This window comes from Ovis aries, chromosome 2, assembly GCF_016772045.2.
Source record: "Ovis aries strain OAR_USU_Benz2616 breed Rambouillet chromosome 2, ARS-UI_Ramb_v3.0, whole genome shotgun sequence".
NCBI classification, from domain to species: Eukaryota; Metazoa; Chordata; class Mammalia; order Artiodactyla; family Bovidae; genus Ovis; species Ovis aries.
In genome coordinates this window covers 198,509,870-198,528,556 of record NC_056055.1, presented here as the reverse complement: position 1 = coordinate 198,528,556, position 18,687 = coordinate 198,509,870, and the positions used below count along the sequence as shown (strand labels likewise).

The 18,687-nt window shown below is 37.2% G+C and overlaps 1 protein-coding gene across 7 annotated transcripts in view; it reads left to right on the top strand.

Annotated features, from left to right (window-relative positions):
* Positions 1–18,687, top strand: part of HECW2 (HECT, C2 and WW domain containing E3 ubiquitin protein ligase 2) — a 446,556-nt gene that overhangs the window by 379,875 nt on the left and 47,994 nt on the right. For all 7 annotated transcript variants that reach the window (XM_060411238.1, XM_060411235.1, XM_027965053.3 and 4 more), the window contains 2 exons: positions 5,569–5,652; positions 11,432–11,541. In XM_060411238.1, the coding sequence (XP_060267221.1) occupies positions 5,569–5,652; positions 11,432–11,541 (194 nt within the window). The remainder of the gene's footprint in view (positions 1–5,568; positions 5,653–11,431; positions 11,542–18,687) is intronic.

Sequence of the window (18,687 nt, the reverse complement as noted above, 5' to 3'; positions counted from 1 at the left end):
CCATATTTTCAAACCTTACCTATGTAATGGGAAGTAGAAAGAAAAGTTGACCTTTCTACTCCTTGGTTCTTACCTCAAGCCAGACCATGCCCTGTGACTGTAATCAGAAATATGAATCATTAGTACTGATTTTCCTTTCTTGGCATTACTCCATCAGAAAAGTCATGAGGATTTCTCTAAAATTGCCTTGAGGCAATTTTTCACAACATATATATTTTTGAAGGTTTACTAAACTGTATACAGAAACCTGTTTACAGAAGAAGAAGGTGTCAGAAGATGAGATGGCTGGATGGCATCACCGATGCAATGGACATGAACTTGGGCAAACTTCAGGAAATAGTGAGGGACAGAGAGGCCTGGCATGCTGCAATTCATGGGGTTGCAAAGAATCAGACACGACTGGGCGACTGAACAACAGCAACCACATCATACAGGAAACATGTGTGCAGAGTCTGAAATCCAGAGAGTGTTGTGGTTTAGAGGCATTGGTGCTTCTGATTGTTTTTGATCACGTGCCCTACTTTAACTACACCAAAATGTTGGTTGGTTTCAGTGAGGCTATTTTCTGTGGGAATTCCAGTCTTGAGACTATGTTCCTTGTCCTCAAATGATCTTCTGCTTGAGTTGATCTTCTGGGGTGATTCTACGCATTGGGAGGAAGTGGTTACCAAGGTCTGAATTCGACAGGCATCTGAGAGACAGTAGTAGCCAGCGACTTTTTCCTGAGATGTCACTATATATATAGTCTAGTATCTGTATGAATCTCTTAGTTATATAACAGTTGTGTTTTCTTATGAAGAAGTTGTCATTACCTGTTTTGTATTTCCTGCAGTGGGTTCTGTTTTAGTAAATAGTGTTAGCTTTCTGGTTCTCTTTTCTCCACCACAACAAAAAATGGTATAAAGATAAGTTTATTCCAAATACTGAATAGACTCAGGGAAATTTGTTTGGAGCCAAATGTATTTTGGTATTAACGGATCATTTGCCTGGTTTGATTTTGCTAAGCCCGTCTTATGTACACAGCATAGTGCTGGGTACTGGAAGGCACAGAGATAAAGGAGGAAGGGCTTTTGCCCTCCAGAATCGCACGACTCAGAAGGAACTGAAGTTATAACTGAGTGGCTGTGTGAGAAAGTGCAGTGCTGGAGGAAGTGCTGGAGTGTGTTGTAAAGGGTACAGTGAGCAACATGCCCATGAGGAAATGGTCCAATGATAAAATGTTCTTTGAATATAATCTTGCATGCTCAGTCACTCAGTCGTGTCTGACTCTTTGCAACCCCATAGACTGTAGCCCACCAGGCTCCTCTGTCCATGGGATTTTTCCAGGCAAGGATACTGGAGTGGGTTGCCATTTCCTCCTCCAGGGGATCTTCCCAACCCAGGGATTGAACCTGGGTCTCCTGTATTGCAGGCAGATTCTTTACCACCGAGCCACCAGGGAAGCCAATATAATCTTCATTCTCATTATAAACTGCTAAGATTGAATAGAATTTCTTCATTAAGGTGAAGGCAATAAAGAAAGAAATTAGAGGATTACCACAGATTTATTCTAACTCTGTAAATTTATAAAATAAATGAGTAAATATATTAATGTAACTTTCAAAAGTCCTTCTAATCAGAGTCATGTGAATCTTCAACAATATTTCTCAAACTTGTTATGATTATTTCAGATACTGGGTGGACTCATGGAAATTTTTTAGGATCCAATCTGTTATTTTCCATCCTAAAAGGAAAACAAACATTTCAGATCTACAATAGTGATTTTTAACCATGTGTATTTAGTGAAACGTAAAATGTGTACAAATATAAAACATGCATAAACTCCATATCCTTACAGCTTTATAAGCTATAAAACCAAAAGAAATATAAGTTAAGTAAAAACAAAAAATATAACATTTGAGTTAATGATATTGCGAGAAGATTTTGTTTTGCAGAAGTCAAATCACCAATGTTGAGACCAGTGTCAGTGGAAAGATATATTTGTGCTTTGTATTTCACTTGTGTTTGACTTGATTCTTTTGATTTTTGTGTCTAACGGTCTATCACATGCATCTGTGGCATTATCTTGGTCATAATTTTTCTTGCTTAACAAATAGCTTGCTTTTATCTATGTGATGAGCCAATTCACTTGTGTACCCCCAAGTATAATACTGAAGAAAATATATCATTAAACATATCCTTTGATGATTCTACTGCCATTTTTCTACTTATAAACTATTTATAAACTTTTGTTCTTAGAAAAAATCATAACACATGCTTTATTTAGCATTTTTAAATCCATTTATTTTGTTTTCTCTTTAGCCTATGGCAATTTACATATACGTTACCTTGCCTTATTTCATCATTATCATTTAATCTGCAATTTAATACTACCAAAGAAAAGTTTTGTCTTTTTAAATGGTGAAAGAATTGCGTGTTAGTAGCAGACAGGTACAGCTATCGTATTTAACATCAAGCCCTGCTCATCAACACTCTAAAAGTTCACCTCTGATCACTTGGCAACAAGTGTCTTGTTAATGCAAACGTGGGAGTTGAAGTCACTTTGTAATGTTTAGTCATAAATGTCATCCAGCTTGTCCAAAATATGCTTACCTCATATTAGCAGTTTTAATCATCAAAGTGGAAACACAGCATGTAAAAATTCTCCTAGTATTCAAGATTATGTCTGTAGATTTCTAGTAGGCAATGATGCCAGTTTAAGAAATGCTGGACTAAAGAATATTGGGCAAATACCTGATAACCAAGGAATAGTTCCTGTTTTTCCCCCCATCAGAAAAGATTGGTGATATTTCTGAGGATAACTACCCACTTTTTCTCTTCCTCAGCCTTGATCTTCTTTCTTGACAGTAAACCAATGCCTTCTTTGTTTTTACATGAAAAAACTCCATGAAGGAGTTAATAGAAGAGAAGGCCTAAACAGGGCTCAGTTAAATGAATGGAATAACTTAAATATATTCATGTCATGCTGGCATTGCCCTTGGATTCTCTCTCTTCCACTGCACCATGAAAGGGGCAGTGTCTTACATCCTATTTGATTCCCAGTATATGATACCATGCCTAGCACATAGTAGGTACTCAGAAATTGTTTACTGAATGAATGAATATTGATATGAATTTGGGCAAACTCTGGGAGATGGTGAAGGACGGGGAAGCCTGGTGCTGCAGTCCATGGGGTCGCAAAGAGTCGGACACGACTTGGCGACTGGACAACAGTGATATGATGTATATCAAATAACGCGTTCCAGTGCCTTGTTCCTGGAAGCATATGACCCGTCTCTTGTCATTGTGATAAATTAGCTGGCCCTGTAGAGAACTAGTCTCAGCCTGCCTCTGGTATGTTCTTAGTCACTTAGTTGTGTCCAACTTTTGCAGCCCCATGAACTGTAGCCCGCCAGGCTCCTCTGTTCATGGGGATTCTCCAGGCAAGTATACTGGAGTGGGTTGCCATTTCTTCCTCCAAGGGACCTTCCCAACCCAGGGATCAAACCCAGGTGTCCCGCATTGCAGGTGGATTCTTTACTGTCTGAGCCACCAGGGAAGCCACACCTCTATATTTTCTGGCCTAAAGAATCAGGCAGTTGTCTTCACTGCCTCATAGTTAATATCTGGAAAGTGATGAGAAGTTTCCCAATTGGCATATTTCCTCCACTGTCTTTCGCTTTCTTTCCCTCACCCTGTCATCTTTCTGACTCAGGAAGCTATGATCTCTTCCTTATCCACAGGATATCATAGGATGCACACAAGCAACAGTCAAGAGCATGCTATCTTTTTCATCACTCAACCTGTTCCGTGTGGTTCCAGTTAAATGAGTAGAAGAGAGAGTTCAGCCTGTTTGTTTTCTGGTTTTGTTGTTTGCCTAGTCCATTGTGATAGACTAGAGGTAGCTTTTTTTTCTGCAAGATCACAACATATTGTTAGTCACGCTTATAAGAGTACTTCTTTGGTCAAGTTCATTTTTTTTCCAAGATAATTTTTTTCTGATTTACCTTTCTTTAAACCAACTTTTATATCTCTTATCAAAATACCAGTTACCTGATAATGGGCCTTGGTTTCCATCATGTGCTTCAGACATATGATTATAACACTAGAGGGAAAATGTTCTGCTTGGTTTGAGACTTCAGACTGAAATAACCATAAGCAGAGAAGACAGGCTGACTTTTCTTGTCTGGTAGTTCCTTTATATATATGCCTTCCATTCACCTATATGTATATCTGTATCTGTATTTCCAATAGCTAGCTGCTGTATAGTATATATAATATGGCTATAATATTATATAAAATTAGGTAAAACATAATGTTTATACTGGCAATAAAAGGCAGAAAAGTTGAAAATATCAAACATTAGGTGCTTCATGTACTAACACATTATTTAAAATGGATCTAAGCAGAAGAAGCCTAGGACTAAACTCAGTTTATCATTCCCAGTAAGCTATGTGGTTAAGAGCACACAGGGAATTTTTCATCTCAACAGTTGAACCTTGTCATCACCTCATTACTTTCAAGCCTACAGGTAAATTAGAATTTGAAATTTGGGATTATAAAAATTAATTAGAACTTTATGAAACTATCAAATAGGAAAACAAGATACTCTATAGAAAATAACTAAATCTAAACAAATATTTATATCAGATATTGATACTTTATTTCATAGTATACAGAAATCAGAATATATCATCATTTAGCACTTAAATTGTGTATTTGTGTTGACTGTATGTTCCTATCAAAAGCAATGCTTTCAGTACCCAGTTTATGTTCTTATTTTTTGTCTTCTTATCAAAATTGATATAGTGTACTTTGAAATGGCATAATGTAAATGAATGGAAACAACCAAAAAAAAATTTTATTGAATTTATATTCATATAAAGAATTGAGATTAACAAAACAGTGACTCTTCAAACAAATGAACGCTGGTATTATCACATGTCTCTATAATAAATAATGGTCCGAAATTGTGTTTGGTATGTGTATATATAAGTATATACACATTTGCAAGAGTGTACATATAGTCTGTTTCACCAACTGTAGTAACTGAAGGTGTTTTAGGTTTCAGTTATTTGAAAGAGCCACATGCTTTTATAGAGAATATATAATTTACAGATAGTACCTACTTCCAAGTAGAAATGTGCTCATCATGCATAATGTAGAGGTATATCTCAGGAAAATAAATGAATATCCTATTTGGAATAACAAGGAATCAATCTGAATGGTCCAGACTGTTACTTACAGTCAAGCCCAAAACAAGGCTTTAACTCAAAGCAGAGACTGAATTTTATTGGTTGGTTGGTACTGCTACCTGTAGTAGTATTTGAGTAGCAAAAGATGAGAACAATGAAATATTTTTTTTTAATCATTGTTAAAAATGGGTGATGTTGATGCTCATGAGCGTCCTCCTTGAAGACAAGGACCACGTTTTACTTGGATGCATATTCCTAGGGCACAGTAGCTACCACACAATAGGTACCAAAAAAATGTGGTGACCATTCTTTTTTAAAGAAATCATGCCTGAAGTACTGAATTATGTCGCCAACGTTTACTACACATATTTGAACTCTTTATTTGCTTGAATAGGGAGAAGATTCAATTTATCCGAACTGAAGGGACTCCAGGATTGGTGCGTCTTTCAAGTGATGCAGACCTTGTCATGCTGCTGAGGTATGTAACGCCTTTTCAAAGTGGGAAATCTCCTATCATCAGGCATTCTGGAGTGCTTTAGAAAATAATGTGCTAGTATTGGCAGCCAGTAAGTGCTTCTTCTATTCTAAAAGACTTGAGGAATACTCGTGATGGAGATACAGGATACTGACTTAGTGATAAGTCATTTCAGATTTCATTTCTTATCACTGGAATCAGTTTGACTTTTGTTTTACCCTGCTGGCAGAGGATGCAGTATTAGGAAAGGGAAAGAGACCAATGAGTAGAATGTCCCATCACAGAATGAGGCAGAAGGTTATACCTCACTTACCGCATGAGAGTAAAAGAGAGGCTGTATTTGTATTTTCTCCAAAATTTTTTTCTCAGAATGTCTTTTGTCCCCTTTTGCTGATTTGATGTCATTTATTTACTTTATGGCTTTGAGAATTTAAGTTTGGGAAATCAGAGAAGAAAGTTGAAATTTGGTCACTGGTACGCACTGCCGACTTGATAGACGTTCATAAAACTGACCAATTATATTTTCTTTTTTAATGGTTAGATGGGCTTTGATTTTGAACTTTAGGGGAGTTTAGAATGGAAACCTGGCAAGTTTTTAAGAAACTTTTTCAGTTTTGATTATTTTTCAAATGTAGGAGACCAGAGTAAAATAATATTTCGCTTTACCTAGTGGTTGGGACACCCAGGATTATAATCTCCATGGAATTAAAGGGGAGTCATGCTGGGCCATTATCATGCAATGTTTTATTTATTCCAAAGTAGTACTAGTCTCATTCATATTATTCATGAGAATCTTAACTCTAACCATTTATGCTACATGCTTGATTGCTGCCATATTTGTAAAACTAAAGCCAAAAACTCATTTTCTTTTGCTCTGCAGTTAGAATGTAACTCAAAGGGATATAACCATTTTTCATGGATATTTTCCTTCATTGTATCCTGAACATGACCTGTTTGGTGGATAGGGGTCACTTCTCAGGCTAGATGCTAACCCTCAACTATGGTGTTTAGGCAGTTCTGAAAGCAGGATGTGACATGCTAGATATTCATGAAGATTCTTGGTCAGTTAATGTGGAATATGATGTTTCTACCATAGTTTCGTTGTTGATAATATAGCAAGTTTTATTGCAAAATTCTGGCGGAGATAGGACTCTTTTGATTCATTATAGAAGTCTGTGACTTTTTTATTTAAAGAATTCTACTGTTGGAATTAGTAAAAACAAAAGTGACTACAAAACAGAAATCACAATTGTTGTATACCTTCTCTTGGTTAAGTAACGTTTAATGATACAGCCCTAAATATTTTGAGTTACAACATAGTTTATAATATTTGTATGTTGGTAAGCACTATAATTTGCATGAGTTTCTATGTGTTACGTGGTTGAATTTTAAAATATTTGAAAACTGATTTGTATATAGAGAAAGACTACATTTTTTCACCTTCAGGAAAACAGACATGTTTTCTGAAGTTAATGAGCCTTTGGAGAAACATGAGAAATTTACTTATATATTAATAGCTTTATAATTATTGCGTACATATAATAAATGATATTTAATTCTAGACTTTTACTTCATTTGGATTAGCAAATAAATGATTTTACACTGTAACAATATATTACATGTGCATGCTTAATAAATAATATTTAATGATTATTGAAACATTTTGGGATACTCTCATTTCTTTATTGTTTATTTTGCTTTGGAGTTTGAGTCATTTCCATCAGTTACTATAAACTCAGGCAGTGGATTTGTTCATTACATAGATGGAATCTCTATGTCTGTTTTTATACTTTGTCTGTTTATTTTTTCTTTCTACTTAAAAATATTTTCTTGGGTGAACTTTGTAGAACATGAATTATTTTTTAATAAAAAATATGTTTATTAATGTATAATTGATTTGTGTGCGTCCGTGCTGAGTTGCTTCAGTTGTGTCCTACTCTTTGTGACCCTATGGACTATCGCCCTCCTGGTTCCTATGTCCATGGGATTCTCCAGACAAGAATACTGGAGTGGGTTGCCATGCCCTTCTCCAGGATATCTTTCCAATCCAGGGATTGAAACCATGTCTCCTGCAACTCCTGCATTGCAGGCATATTCTTTACCACTGAGCCACTAGGGAAGCCCATAATTGATTTTTACACAACTATATTAGTTTTAGGTGTACAATGTAATGATTCAATGATTTCATTTATTGTATTCCATTTAAAATTATTATAAAAATATTGGCCAGATTTTCTGTGCTGTACTTTATATCCTCATATCGATTTATTTTTTTATGTATATACATTTTCTGTTTCTTAAAAAAGAAAGTCATGCTTGATACAAATGGACTTGAATATCAGCAAGCTGCAATATAGAGATGATACAGCTCTAGGAAATTATTCATTTCAAAATAAACCCATGTAAAGTTTTTTCCAATATAGCTATTATAAACTTAAGAATTTTAAAATAACTTTTCTGTATTTGTTATTGGTTATTCTATTTTGGCATTAGTGGTAAAGAACCTGCCTGCCAGTACAGAAGACATAAGCAACATGGGTTTGATCCCTGCATCCAGAAGACCCCCTGGAGGAGGAAATGGCAACTCACTCCAGTTCTTGCCTGGAGAATCTCATGGACAGAGGAGCCTGGTGGGCTACAGTCCATGGGGTCATAAAAGAGTCAGACATGACTGAAGCAACTTAGCATGCATTCTATTTCATATATTCTGTTAAATTATAAAAAGTATACAGAGCTTATATAGGAAATGATTGATAAATTTGGCTACATTGGAATTGTTAATTTATGTAATGAAAGACATCACATATAAAGACATAAAGAAAGGCACCAAACTAGAAGACTATGTTCACATGATATAAAACAAAGATATCATGAATACATAAAGCATGCTTTTAAATCAATTTGAAAGAAAATAACCCCAAAGAAAAATGAATAAAGGATATAAAAAGGCACTTCAAAAGAATCAAAGCATGAATAGCCAATAAACTCATGGAAAGATGATAGTAATCATAAAATGCAATTTCAAATAATGAGACACTATTTCATGTTATTCAATTGAAAAAATTAAAAATGATAATACCAAGTGAGAAATGGGAACTCCATATTGTCTGCATTTGGTGGTATTTCAGTTCTACAATCTCTTCAAAGAACAATTTGACGGTATCTTGTATGGATAGAAAACCTACACGAATGACTGAGCAAACTCTGCTTTTAGACATATACCATATGTATACTTGGAAAAGGAAATGGCAACCCACTCCAGTACTCTTTTTCTGGAAAATTCCATGGACAGAGGAGCCTTGTAGGCTACAATCCATGGGGTCGCAAAGAGTCGGACACGGCTGAGCGGCTTCGCTTCACTTCATATGTATACTAAGAAACTCTGTTATGTGTATACAAGACGATACATACAGTATAATCATTGTACCATTATTGATAAAAGCACACAGGTGGGGGAAAAGTTAGCATTTGTTCAAGAAAGTTATGGATAAATAAATGGATACATTCATAGATAGGGCTTCCCTGGTGGCACAGTGGTAAAGAATCCTCCTGCTATGCAGGAGCCACAGGAGATGGGGGTTTGATCCCAGAGTCAGGAATATCCCCTGGAGGAGGACACAGCAACCCACTCCGGTATTCTTGCCTGAAGAACCCCATCGACAGAGAAGCTTGGTGGGCTACTGTCCATAGCATTGCAAAGAGTCAAATACGACAGAAGGGCGTGAGCACATGCACAAACATGCATAGAATGGACTGTATATTACATGGCAGGTAGAAATAGTAAAGTAGATCCCTTATGTAGTAACACAGATGGATATCAGAAATATATTGTTGAGTGAAATAGTTTAAGAATGTAATCTACTTATAAATCATTTATATAATTTCTAGTAACACATAAGGCAAAACTATATATTTTTCCTGTATACATATGTTGAAAATTTAAAATTCTGGAAGGATATGTTAAAATCATGATAGAGGAGCTCAAAAGGGGCTTCCTACACAATAAAAACTTATACAGCTATATAGATACAGCTATATATAGGTATATTCACCTCTATAAGTATGTATATATGTTTGAAGCAAAAGATAATAGTATAAATATGTGTTAATCCTGGATGATATGTATTGAGTGTTTTTATATTGTTCTCTGTCTCTGTGTTAAATTTTTCAAGTAGAAAATGTTCTCTCTTGGTATGAGAGTTTTCCACATATTGGTTGTATTTAAAGGAAATGATAGGTGTCATGGAGCAAAGGACACAGATATAGATGTTCAAGGAGAGGGTGCTAATTGCTACTCTTGATTTTGGTGTGAGTTTTTAAACCTTTGTGGTATCAACTGTTTTATGTGGCATTTTTCCTTAGCAATCAACTTAAAATTCACATTATTCTAATGGTTATTGATTTATTGAGAAAGAGAATTGCTTGTTTTGGGGCTTAATTTGGTATTACAAATACAGTTACTTATTGCTTCTTTTTCTAGATCTTTTGACCTTTATAGTTTAAAAGTATATAGATGGCTTAACAATATGGTATCTAAAAATGCTTTTACTATAGTGGTTTATAGTGGTTTAACAGACATGTGCAGATGAATGAAGACCAGAAAATAACTATCAAGATGTTATTGTATTGTTATTAATATAGCCCAGAGTTTCAGCCTTAAAATTACTAACATTTCGGGCTGGATATGTCTTTGTTGCAGGGCACTCTTCTGTGCATTGTAAGATGTTTATCAGCATTCTGACCCCCACTCATTAGATGCCAAAAGTACTCCCTTTTCAGTTACCACAACCAAAACTGTCCTCAGACATTGTCCAATGTTCTCAAAGAGTACAGGGAAGGGCAGAATTGCCTCAGTTGAAAGCCATTTCTATAATCCTCAGGAGTTCTTTCCTTAAATCTCTGAAGACTAAACTGCTGCCACCTTTTCTCAATGTTTTCTGAAAACAAATTTAACAGATTTCTAGATTTGACTAACTTTAAAGAAAAGCCACTTCTACCTCTTAATTAAAAAGTGCAAGTACTCTTTCTTAGATTGTTGATTCTATTTTGTCAAGTGTTTGTATATTTGACAATCAACAGTATGTTTCTTTATTATAGCAGTTAATTAAAGTCCAGGATTTCAAGATCTCAGATTCCTGAGATCTTCTAGGAGAGTATTAGAAATAAAAACTGCACTATGGAGCAGAAAGAAGACACTAGATTGAATAAGATCAAAATCCTCACATTTGAAAAATATTATAAAGTCAGAGTAAATAGGAAAGCTAATTATTTAGCAGTTGTAATTATTTTCAAAGTGTTTTATTATATTTTGCTTTTAATTCTCCAATGAAATCCTGAGTTCTTTGAAGGCCAAGATCCTGTTCTGTATGTCTTGGAATGAAGATATAGAACATACTTTGTGTATTAATTATGGGTCCTCAATAAACATCATCTCTTGTGTTTGAATATTATTCTCAAATGTAAAAATAAAAAATCCAGTCTATTTTCAAATGAACACACAAACTCAAACTCACTTATTTAAGTGGCACAATAGAAATTATGTTGTCCAAAGCTGATGGGAAAACAGGTAAATAACCGCAGGTTTCACAAAAGCTGCAAACAGCCAGCGTTTTGTCCCAAGGATTACCCACAGGAGAAAGGGGACGGATGCTTTCTTTGGGATGTGAACTGGACCTCAGATGGAACGAGCCAGAGGGAGGAAATCAGCTTACTCATTGCAGAAACAAAGCGTTTACCTGTATCTTTGGCTAAAGTATGCATTTTGTTTCTTGTCTTTCCCCAGTTTATTTGAAGAAGAGATAATGTCATATGTGCCTCCACATGCCTTACTCCATCCCAGCTACTGTCAGTCCCCACGTGGCTCCCCTGTGTCCTCTCCCCAGAACTCACCAGGTGAGTCCACCTGCTGCGTTGCAGTGAATTCTCTAAAGAATGAGCCCTGAAGTCAAATGTTCTGTCCTCATAAAGGACAGTAAGGGAACACTTTGGGTACATCTGTAGTGTTAACACGGGTTTCTGGGGCACTTCCTGTCTCTGAAAATGGCTTGTTTCCCTGGGGAAACATTTTGACAGGAAGATAATGACATTCCAAAATAGAAGGATAAATATTAACAGTATGAAATACACTGATGCAGAATTTACTATTGTTATGTCATGTGGCGTCTACTATGTCTTAGAAAATATTGAGCACAAAATACTGTGTTAGCTTTTTGGATTTAAAAAATTCTAGTTAGGAGATTGATTCAGTGAATAATAAAAAGAAATCTCCAGTTTCAAGAAGTAATACAGATTAAAATTAGCCAGTTTAATGGTCTTAGGTAATTTTTTTCCCTTCAGTACTCACTAATTGCATTAGATAGGAAGACCAGAGATTCATGGACAGGTAGAACATGTTGATAAATGAAATAAACTAAAAAGTTTAAGTTTAAATTCTTTTTGAAAGAGGTATGATGTAAACAGAAGAATGAATGAATGAACGAATAAAAAGTAGATAATGCAGCTTAGTAAATGAGTATTTTTTCAAGGAAAGTAGTCATGATGTTGACGAAACATCAGCTATATTTATCCTTATTATAAGCTATATGTTGTTCACACCATAGCAGCTATCAGAATTTAAGACTATTTTAATAGAAATCCAAACTCTGTCTGTGTCACTAAAAGTTGCTTTGTGTTCTTTGACATATAACTTTTGTTTTCATATATTGGTATCATAATGAAGCTACAGACTAACTGAATACCATAAACAGGAAAAGGTCTATTAATTTGTTCATTTAACAGAGATAATGAGCATCCAGCTATGATCCAAGCACTGAATTAGACCCTGGTGCTACAAAGATGAATAGTACCGTCTCTGCCTTTGAAAATTCATGGTGGGGCAGTGAGTCAACAAGTGACTGAAAGCTCTGTGGTTAGTCCTGTAATGAAGAGATGTATTGGGAACACAGATGTGGGAATGATTCTTCCTTCAAGGTGTGGGGGTGGGGAGTTTAGGGAAAGGTGAATACAACAGGTGTGAAGGGAAGCCTTGAAGAATGAGGAATAGGATTTTACCAGGTGGTCCAAAAGAACGAGGACATTGTAAGTAAAGAAGTAGCATAAGCTAAACCACAGAAACATAAAGCAGTTTAGGACAAATTAATACATACAAGTGAAGGCAAGTTCTCAGAGGTCAGGTTGGGAAAATAGGCTAGAGTTGGTTGGTTACTGAAGCCTCACTTTGTACTCCATGTGGAACCACTGAAAATTTACAAAGAGAAGAGCAGAACTAGCTTTACAAAGTTCAGTTTGGTGGCCATGCGCAGAATGTATTAGAATATGAGACACTAGAGTTAGAGAATCCATCTGGGAAGCTGTTGCATTAATTCAGGCGACACGATAAAGGGATGGACTATAGGGCTTCCCAGGTGGCGCTAGGTTCTTTACCAGAACCTGCCTGTGAATGCAGAGATGTAAGAGAAGTAGGTTTGATCCCTGGGTCAGGAAGATCCCCTGGAGGAGGGGATGGCAATCCACTCCAGTATCCTTTCCTGGATAATCCCGTGGACAGAGGAGCCTGATGGGCTACAGTCCGTAAGATCGCAAAGAGTTGGACATGACTGAAGCGACTTAGCATGCAATGGTGATGGAGAAAAGGAAGTTAATTCAAAGACTATGTTGGATCTACGTAGATTCTAGAACTTTGAGTCTAGGCGGGCATGAGTGAAGACAGATTCTGAGGTCCTCACCACATGGACTGCCTGGCAGATGGTAATGCCATTTACCAAGAAAGGGAAAAGGTTAGACTGAAGGGGGCAGGGGATTAAAGGAAACTGATTTGGGACATGTTTTATTGAGGAATCTTTGGACCACCCAACTGGAGATGCCCAGAGACAGCTGGAGAAACAGTCTTGGAGCTCAGGAGAGGTTAGCAGTTAAGAATACAGGTTTACTGGTGGCAGTTGCAGCCCACAGGGTAGATTAGAAGAACTAGGGAGGACAGGTCAGTGGAAAACAAGAGAAAATAAAGGACAGTGACGTGAGCAGCTCCAATATCCAAGAAGGGGCTGAGGATGCAAGTGAGAGAGTCAGTGGATTTTGGAAGAGAATCAGGAACATCTTTTCAGGGAAGCCAGGTTTTAAGGAGGAAGGACTAGCTCCCAGGGCCAGGTGCTCAGAGGAGTCAAGAAGGATGAGGCCTGAGAAGAGGCTATTAGATTTGAAGATCATGAAGTTTTATATGACATTTCCCAGAGCAGTTTCCATGAATTAATAGGTCATAAACTGGAATGTTACCAGTTACAGGATGATAGGAGATGTGAAGTAGAAAAAGGGAGTAAAAAATACTCTTTTCATGAAACATGGAAGTGAAAATAAAGCAAAATAAGGCAATGCTTAGAAGGAGAAGAATTAAGGGAAGGATTTTAGGATGTGGAAGTGGAGTGTTTGTGTATGTGTTAAGGTCAGATAGTGTGGGTGGGAGGAAAGTGGTTTGTTGAATGGGGTGAAGAAGCAGCAGCATTTAGCAAGCACAGGCCTGCGGGAAGGCAGGACACTGGAGACAAAAGCACAGGTCAGCTTTAGAACAAAGTAGGGACCCTGTTTTGACGATACAGGATGGGGAAAAAAAATTGTATGACTCTAGGGGTAAGTTAAAGGAGTAGGAGAAAGATTAATGGAATTCGTTACTGGCCTTGGTCATTTACCAACCGTGTGTGACTTTGGGCAGTTTACTGTCTTTCCTGAATTTGAATTTCTTTTTCTTTAATATGGAAATAATAGCAATCACCTCCCATAGTTATCTGGAGAAGAACACCTTGCCTGGTACCTAGAACATGACAAGCATCCAATAAATGTTAGTTTATCCCTTTTTCTTTCTTTCTGGAAGTTGAGAAGTATAATTTGTTAATATTTGAACCACTGATAACTGGTTTGTATGAATCTACTTATTCCTGATTTACTGAACTAGCTGCCTAGAGTTTTAATCATTCTGACTGGTCTTAATCTTAGCTGGAACCTAAGGGGATGTTTAAATGTTTAAATGTGTTGTCCCTTCACTTCATGCTTTATGGTTAAATTAATGAAGCTCTTTGGAGTATTGCTCATTCCAGTCAAAGGTCTCCTTTCCAGACCTTTACTGTGGCCCCATCCTCCCAGAGAAAAAGGTAGATCTCTAGATTCTGTCCCTTCTGGGCCCTACAAAGGCATACTCTCTCAATGACGAGTTTGGCATTCTTGAGACTATGAACATTCTAAATGGTGACTGTTTCTTCTTTTTATATAGCATCACAAATGTACATGCGTAATTCATGTTGGCAACAAATGCATTCTGGAAGCAGATTGAGAGTTATACAATTTCCAAACATATCTAAATTGCTTGCAGTGTTTGTGGTGGTTTTAATTTTCAGGAAGAATCATCTCCATATTTTGGCCTACTCGCTTTCAGTGGGCTTTATTTGATCTTGAAGTTGGGATGTACTGCCTGATATCAACGGAAGTAACTATAACTAATTCCACATGATACGAAGGCAAGACTAGCCTCATTTACCCTGTGGAAGAATCTCTGTTTCTTTGAGCAAAATAGCCTCTTCTTCGACCAATACTGCTGAAGTTCTTATGAAAACATTTCAAATGGATTTTTGAAAGTTGTCTTATACTCTTTCTTATGACTAGAATTTCATCCCTTTTAGTGGTGTGAGAAATAATATTGTGAAAATTATGACAGTCATAAATTTTAATGATCTTTCGGAACGCCTAGGAACCTGCTAAACTTTCCACGCTTTTCCTCATTCCAAGCACATTTACATGTCTTTTCAAGTGCAGGGGAGAGAGGGCTTTGGAAACTTTGACTCACTGCTTTTTGCAGCTGTTATAGTGTTCACCTAAAGTTGTCAAAATTTTGGAATGTGAAGGTTTGTTTTTCTAGGTCCATTATAGTGCCAGTCCTGACCTTAGTTATGCCAGAAGGAAAAGACCTTTCCAATTACCGTATGGTTTATTATGCCAAATATAGGACCCAGAAGTTTATTTCAGAACTTTTTGTAGCTGCACATTTCTAGGAATTTAAATGCAAGAAAACCTCATTTATCTGATATTGTTGGAGATGAGCTCACTTATGTGAATTTTCCACGTGACCAAAGCTATAATGTTGAACATCAGAGAATTCATTTCACCTACCGTTTGCTGAGACTTTTTAATCAGTACATTATATCTCTCCCTGCTTCCCTATCCTCAGTGCCTTGAGGCTGTTTCATATTTGAGGGCTTCTTCAGACAGAGCTGTTATTACTTGACTGGAACTGGAACCTCTGAGAGCTAGCAGAGCACCAGGTCATGCTCAAGGGAAGTAACCGGACCGAAGAGCACTGAAGAGCCCTGTGGGTCGCTCCTGAAGGCTGTCTTGAGGGCAGTTATTTCTCCCAACACACAGTGCAGCTCCTTAAGGACCCTCTTTCCCCGTTTCCCTCCAAAGTCTTATCATCCCAGCTTTTGCTTGTCTTGTCAGCTCTTTTCACGAATATCCATCCTTTTCTTCCCTTCTCTCCCCCTCCCTCCCTTTCTCCCTGACTTCTTTTCCTGTTTCTCTCTGTCTCTCTCTCTCCCCCTTCTCCCTCCTTCCCTCTTGTCTTCCTTCCACCTTTCCTTTGCCCTCTCCCTCCCCTCCTTTCCCTCATAGTCTCTGAAGTAGCTTTATACTTGTTTTTAGAAAAGTAGTTTTATCCTTGCTTTTGTTTTAGTATCCTAGCTTTCTACTTGGAGAAGGAAATGGCATCCCACTCCAGTGTTCTTGCCTGGAAAATCCCAAAGACAGGGGAGCCTGATGGGCTGCCATCTATGGGGTCGCACAGAGTCAGACACGACTGAAGCGACGTAGCAGCAGCAGCTTTCTACTTGTTTTAGCTGTATATTTGTGGGGCTTTATGCTCACACATAAAGGGGGGGGCGGTAAGATTCCAAAGACTGAAGGAGAACCAAATACTACTATCTTTGTCACAATAGGCAGGTGGTTTTATTTTTGTGTTTCTGTTTGGTGTTCTCAGAGGATGCCAGTCCCTGGCATGCCCTCCAGCCTTGCTCTTTTAATAAACTGCTTTTAATTTGCTAACATTTGAAAAATCAGATATGATTGTTTGTTTTTTTTTAATGGTATGTAAGTAGAGTCATCAACAAGGTCAAAACAGTGATGTGAGGGCCTTTCATTACTCGTAGAGAATAAAGCAAAAATGCTAGGACTGCCTTGCTTGTGCTCTGTACCAGCTACTTTTGAGTTTTTTCTTAATTCCATTGTTGTTCTATGTTCCAGAAGATAGAGTTTTCCAGAAATTATTTTAGTGCCTGACAGTTTATTCTCATTCATTAACAGGGAATTATAAAAAAGAAAACCATAGCATTTATTGTTTTTAGAAAGTGAACAGAAAAGAAATGCGCTTCTGAGGCATCCCAGTTCAGAAGCCTGGAACCATGCTGAACTGGGCTGAGCTTCACTCTTCCACCACAGACCAAGAGCCAGTCATCAGAGCATTCCGGGTTCTGGGTGTCACACCCAGCATCAAAGAAGACCCAGACTTCTTAGCAGTTTGATACCAAGATTTTTCTTAGTATCACCTAGAAAAGAAATCCTCTGTCTGGTAGAATTCTTTAAGTTTGTATAGGATTGTGCAGTTTTGTAAGAGTCTATGGAAGTAATATTAACAGCATTATATGGGAGTGCTTTAGAACTGCTTAGCAAGGTTTCTTTTTTCAAATCTTACATCTGTTACTGAAATTTTTCCTGCAAATAATTAACATAATACTGACTCTTCATAAAATCAGCCTTTTATTTGATCACTTCTTGTATGCAATGTTGATCTTTTGTATCTGACTTCCTTTTTTAAGACCATGAAGACTATGACATGACTCTCTCTAAGTGAATCATATCCTAGAACTTCCCTTGCAGTTGTGATTCTTATTCAGTTCTGTGAGCTCACTCTCCAAGATACTTTTTTCTTTATTTCCAAAGTGGAAGTAATATTGTTTCTGCCATGGATTTTTTTGGCAGTTGCACCTGACTTGCATTAAGAATTTGACAAGGGCCAGCAGCATAATTTACTGTAATTTTAAAACCATGATGTAATGTGTAAATGATTTTTTCATAATAGAACTATTAGCAAAAGAATATTTGCGTTTAACAGTTTCTGTCTCCAGAGTCTCCATAATTGAATTCCTTTACCTAGAGCTTAAATGGAGTTAGAGCTAATTTTTAGTAAGTGTCTGTGTTGCTATTGACGGAATGCATTATGGCATTTCCCACATCCTTTTAAATATCTCAAATTATTTGGCAGTAGAATATGTGCTGTTTTTAAAAAGTAATCAGCCCTTAAAGAATTGTGTTTCTTTTGTGTCTGGAAAGATTTTCAGTCTTTTGTTCCTCTTTTGCCTCTTCCCTATAAATGTCTGTGCTCTTGAAAGCTGATTCATCATGGCTGCTTTCTGAGCTGTCTGGGTTTACTAGTCTGCAGTTTCTCAGACTGCAGCCACAACAGCTTTATTCCGCCACGACTTGTGCTGCAGGGCTCTGCTCCTCAGCTGTCCAAGAGAGGAGACTAGAGTTCATGCAGATTGTGTTCCTTCATGTTGCAGAGGATGTCTTACAAATACATGGGAAGTACCCCCACTTTGTCCCTGGATGGTGCCCAGGGATTTCATTGGTTAGTTTTGACCTTCTTGTGGGAGATAATGGTTCTCAGCCTTGGCTGCATGTGGGAATCATCTGGAGACCTGCATGACACACGTATGTCTATGTCTTATCCCCACCGATTCTCATGTAGTTATGTCCTGGTTGTGGCCTGAACACTGGGTTTTTTAAAAAGCATCCTCAGTGATTCTGATATACATTCAAGATTGAGAACTACTGCCTAGGAGCCTTCTGTATCCCAGGCCTTTTAAGGTCAAGTTTATTTGTTTCCTTTATGGCATAGCTTTTTGGTAAGATTCATAATTATGCCAATAGAACTCTGCACATATTACTAATCAATAGATGATTTTATAAAATTCCATTCTCCAAATCTCACTGCATTTCCCCATG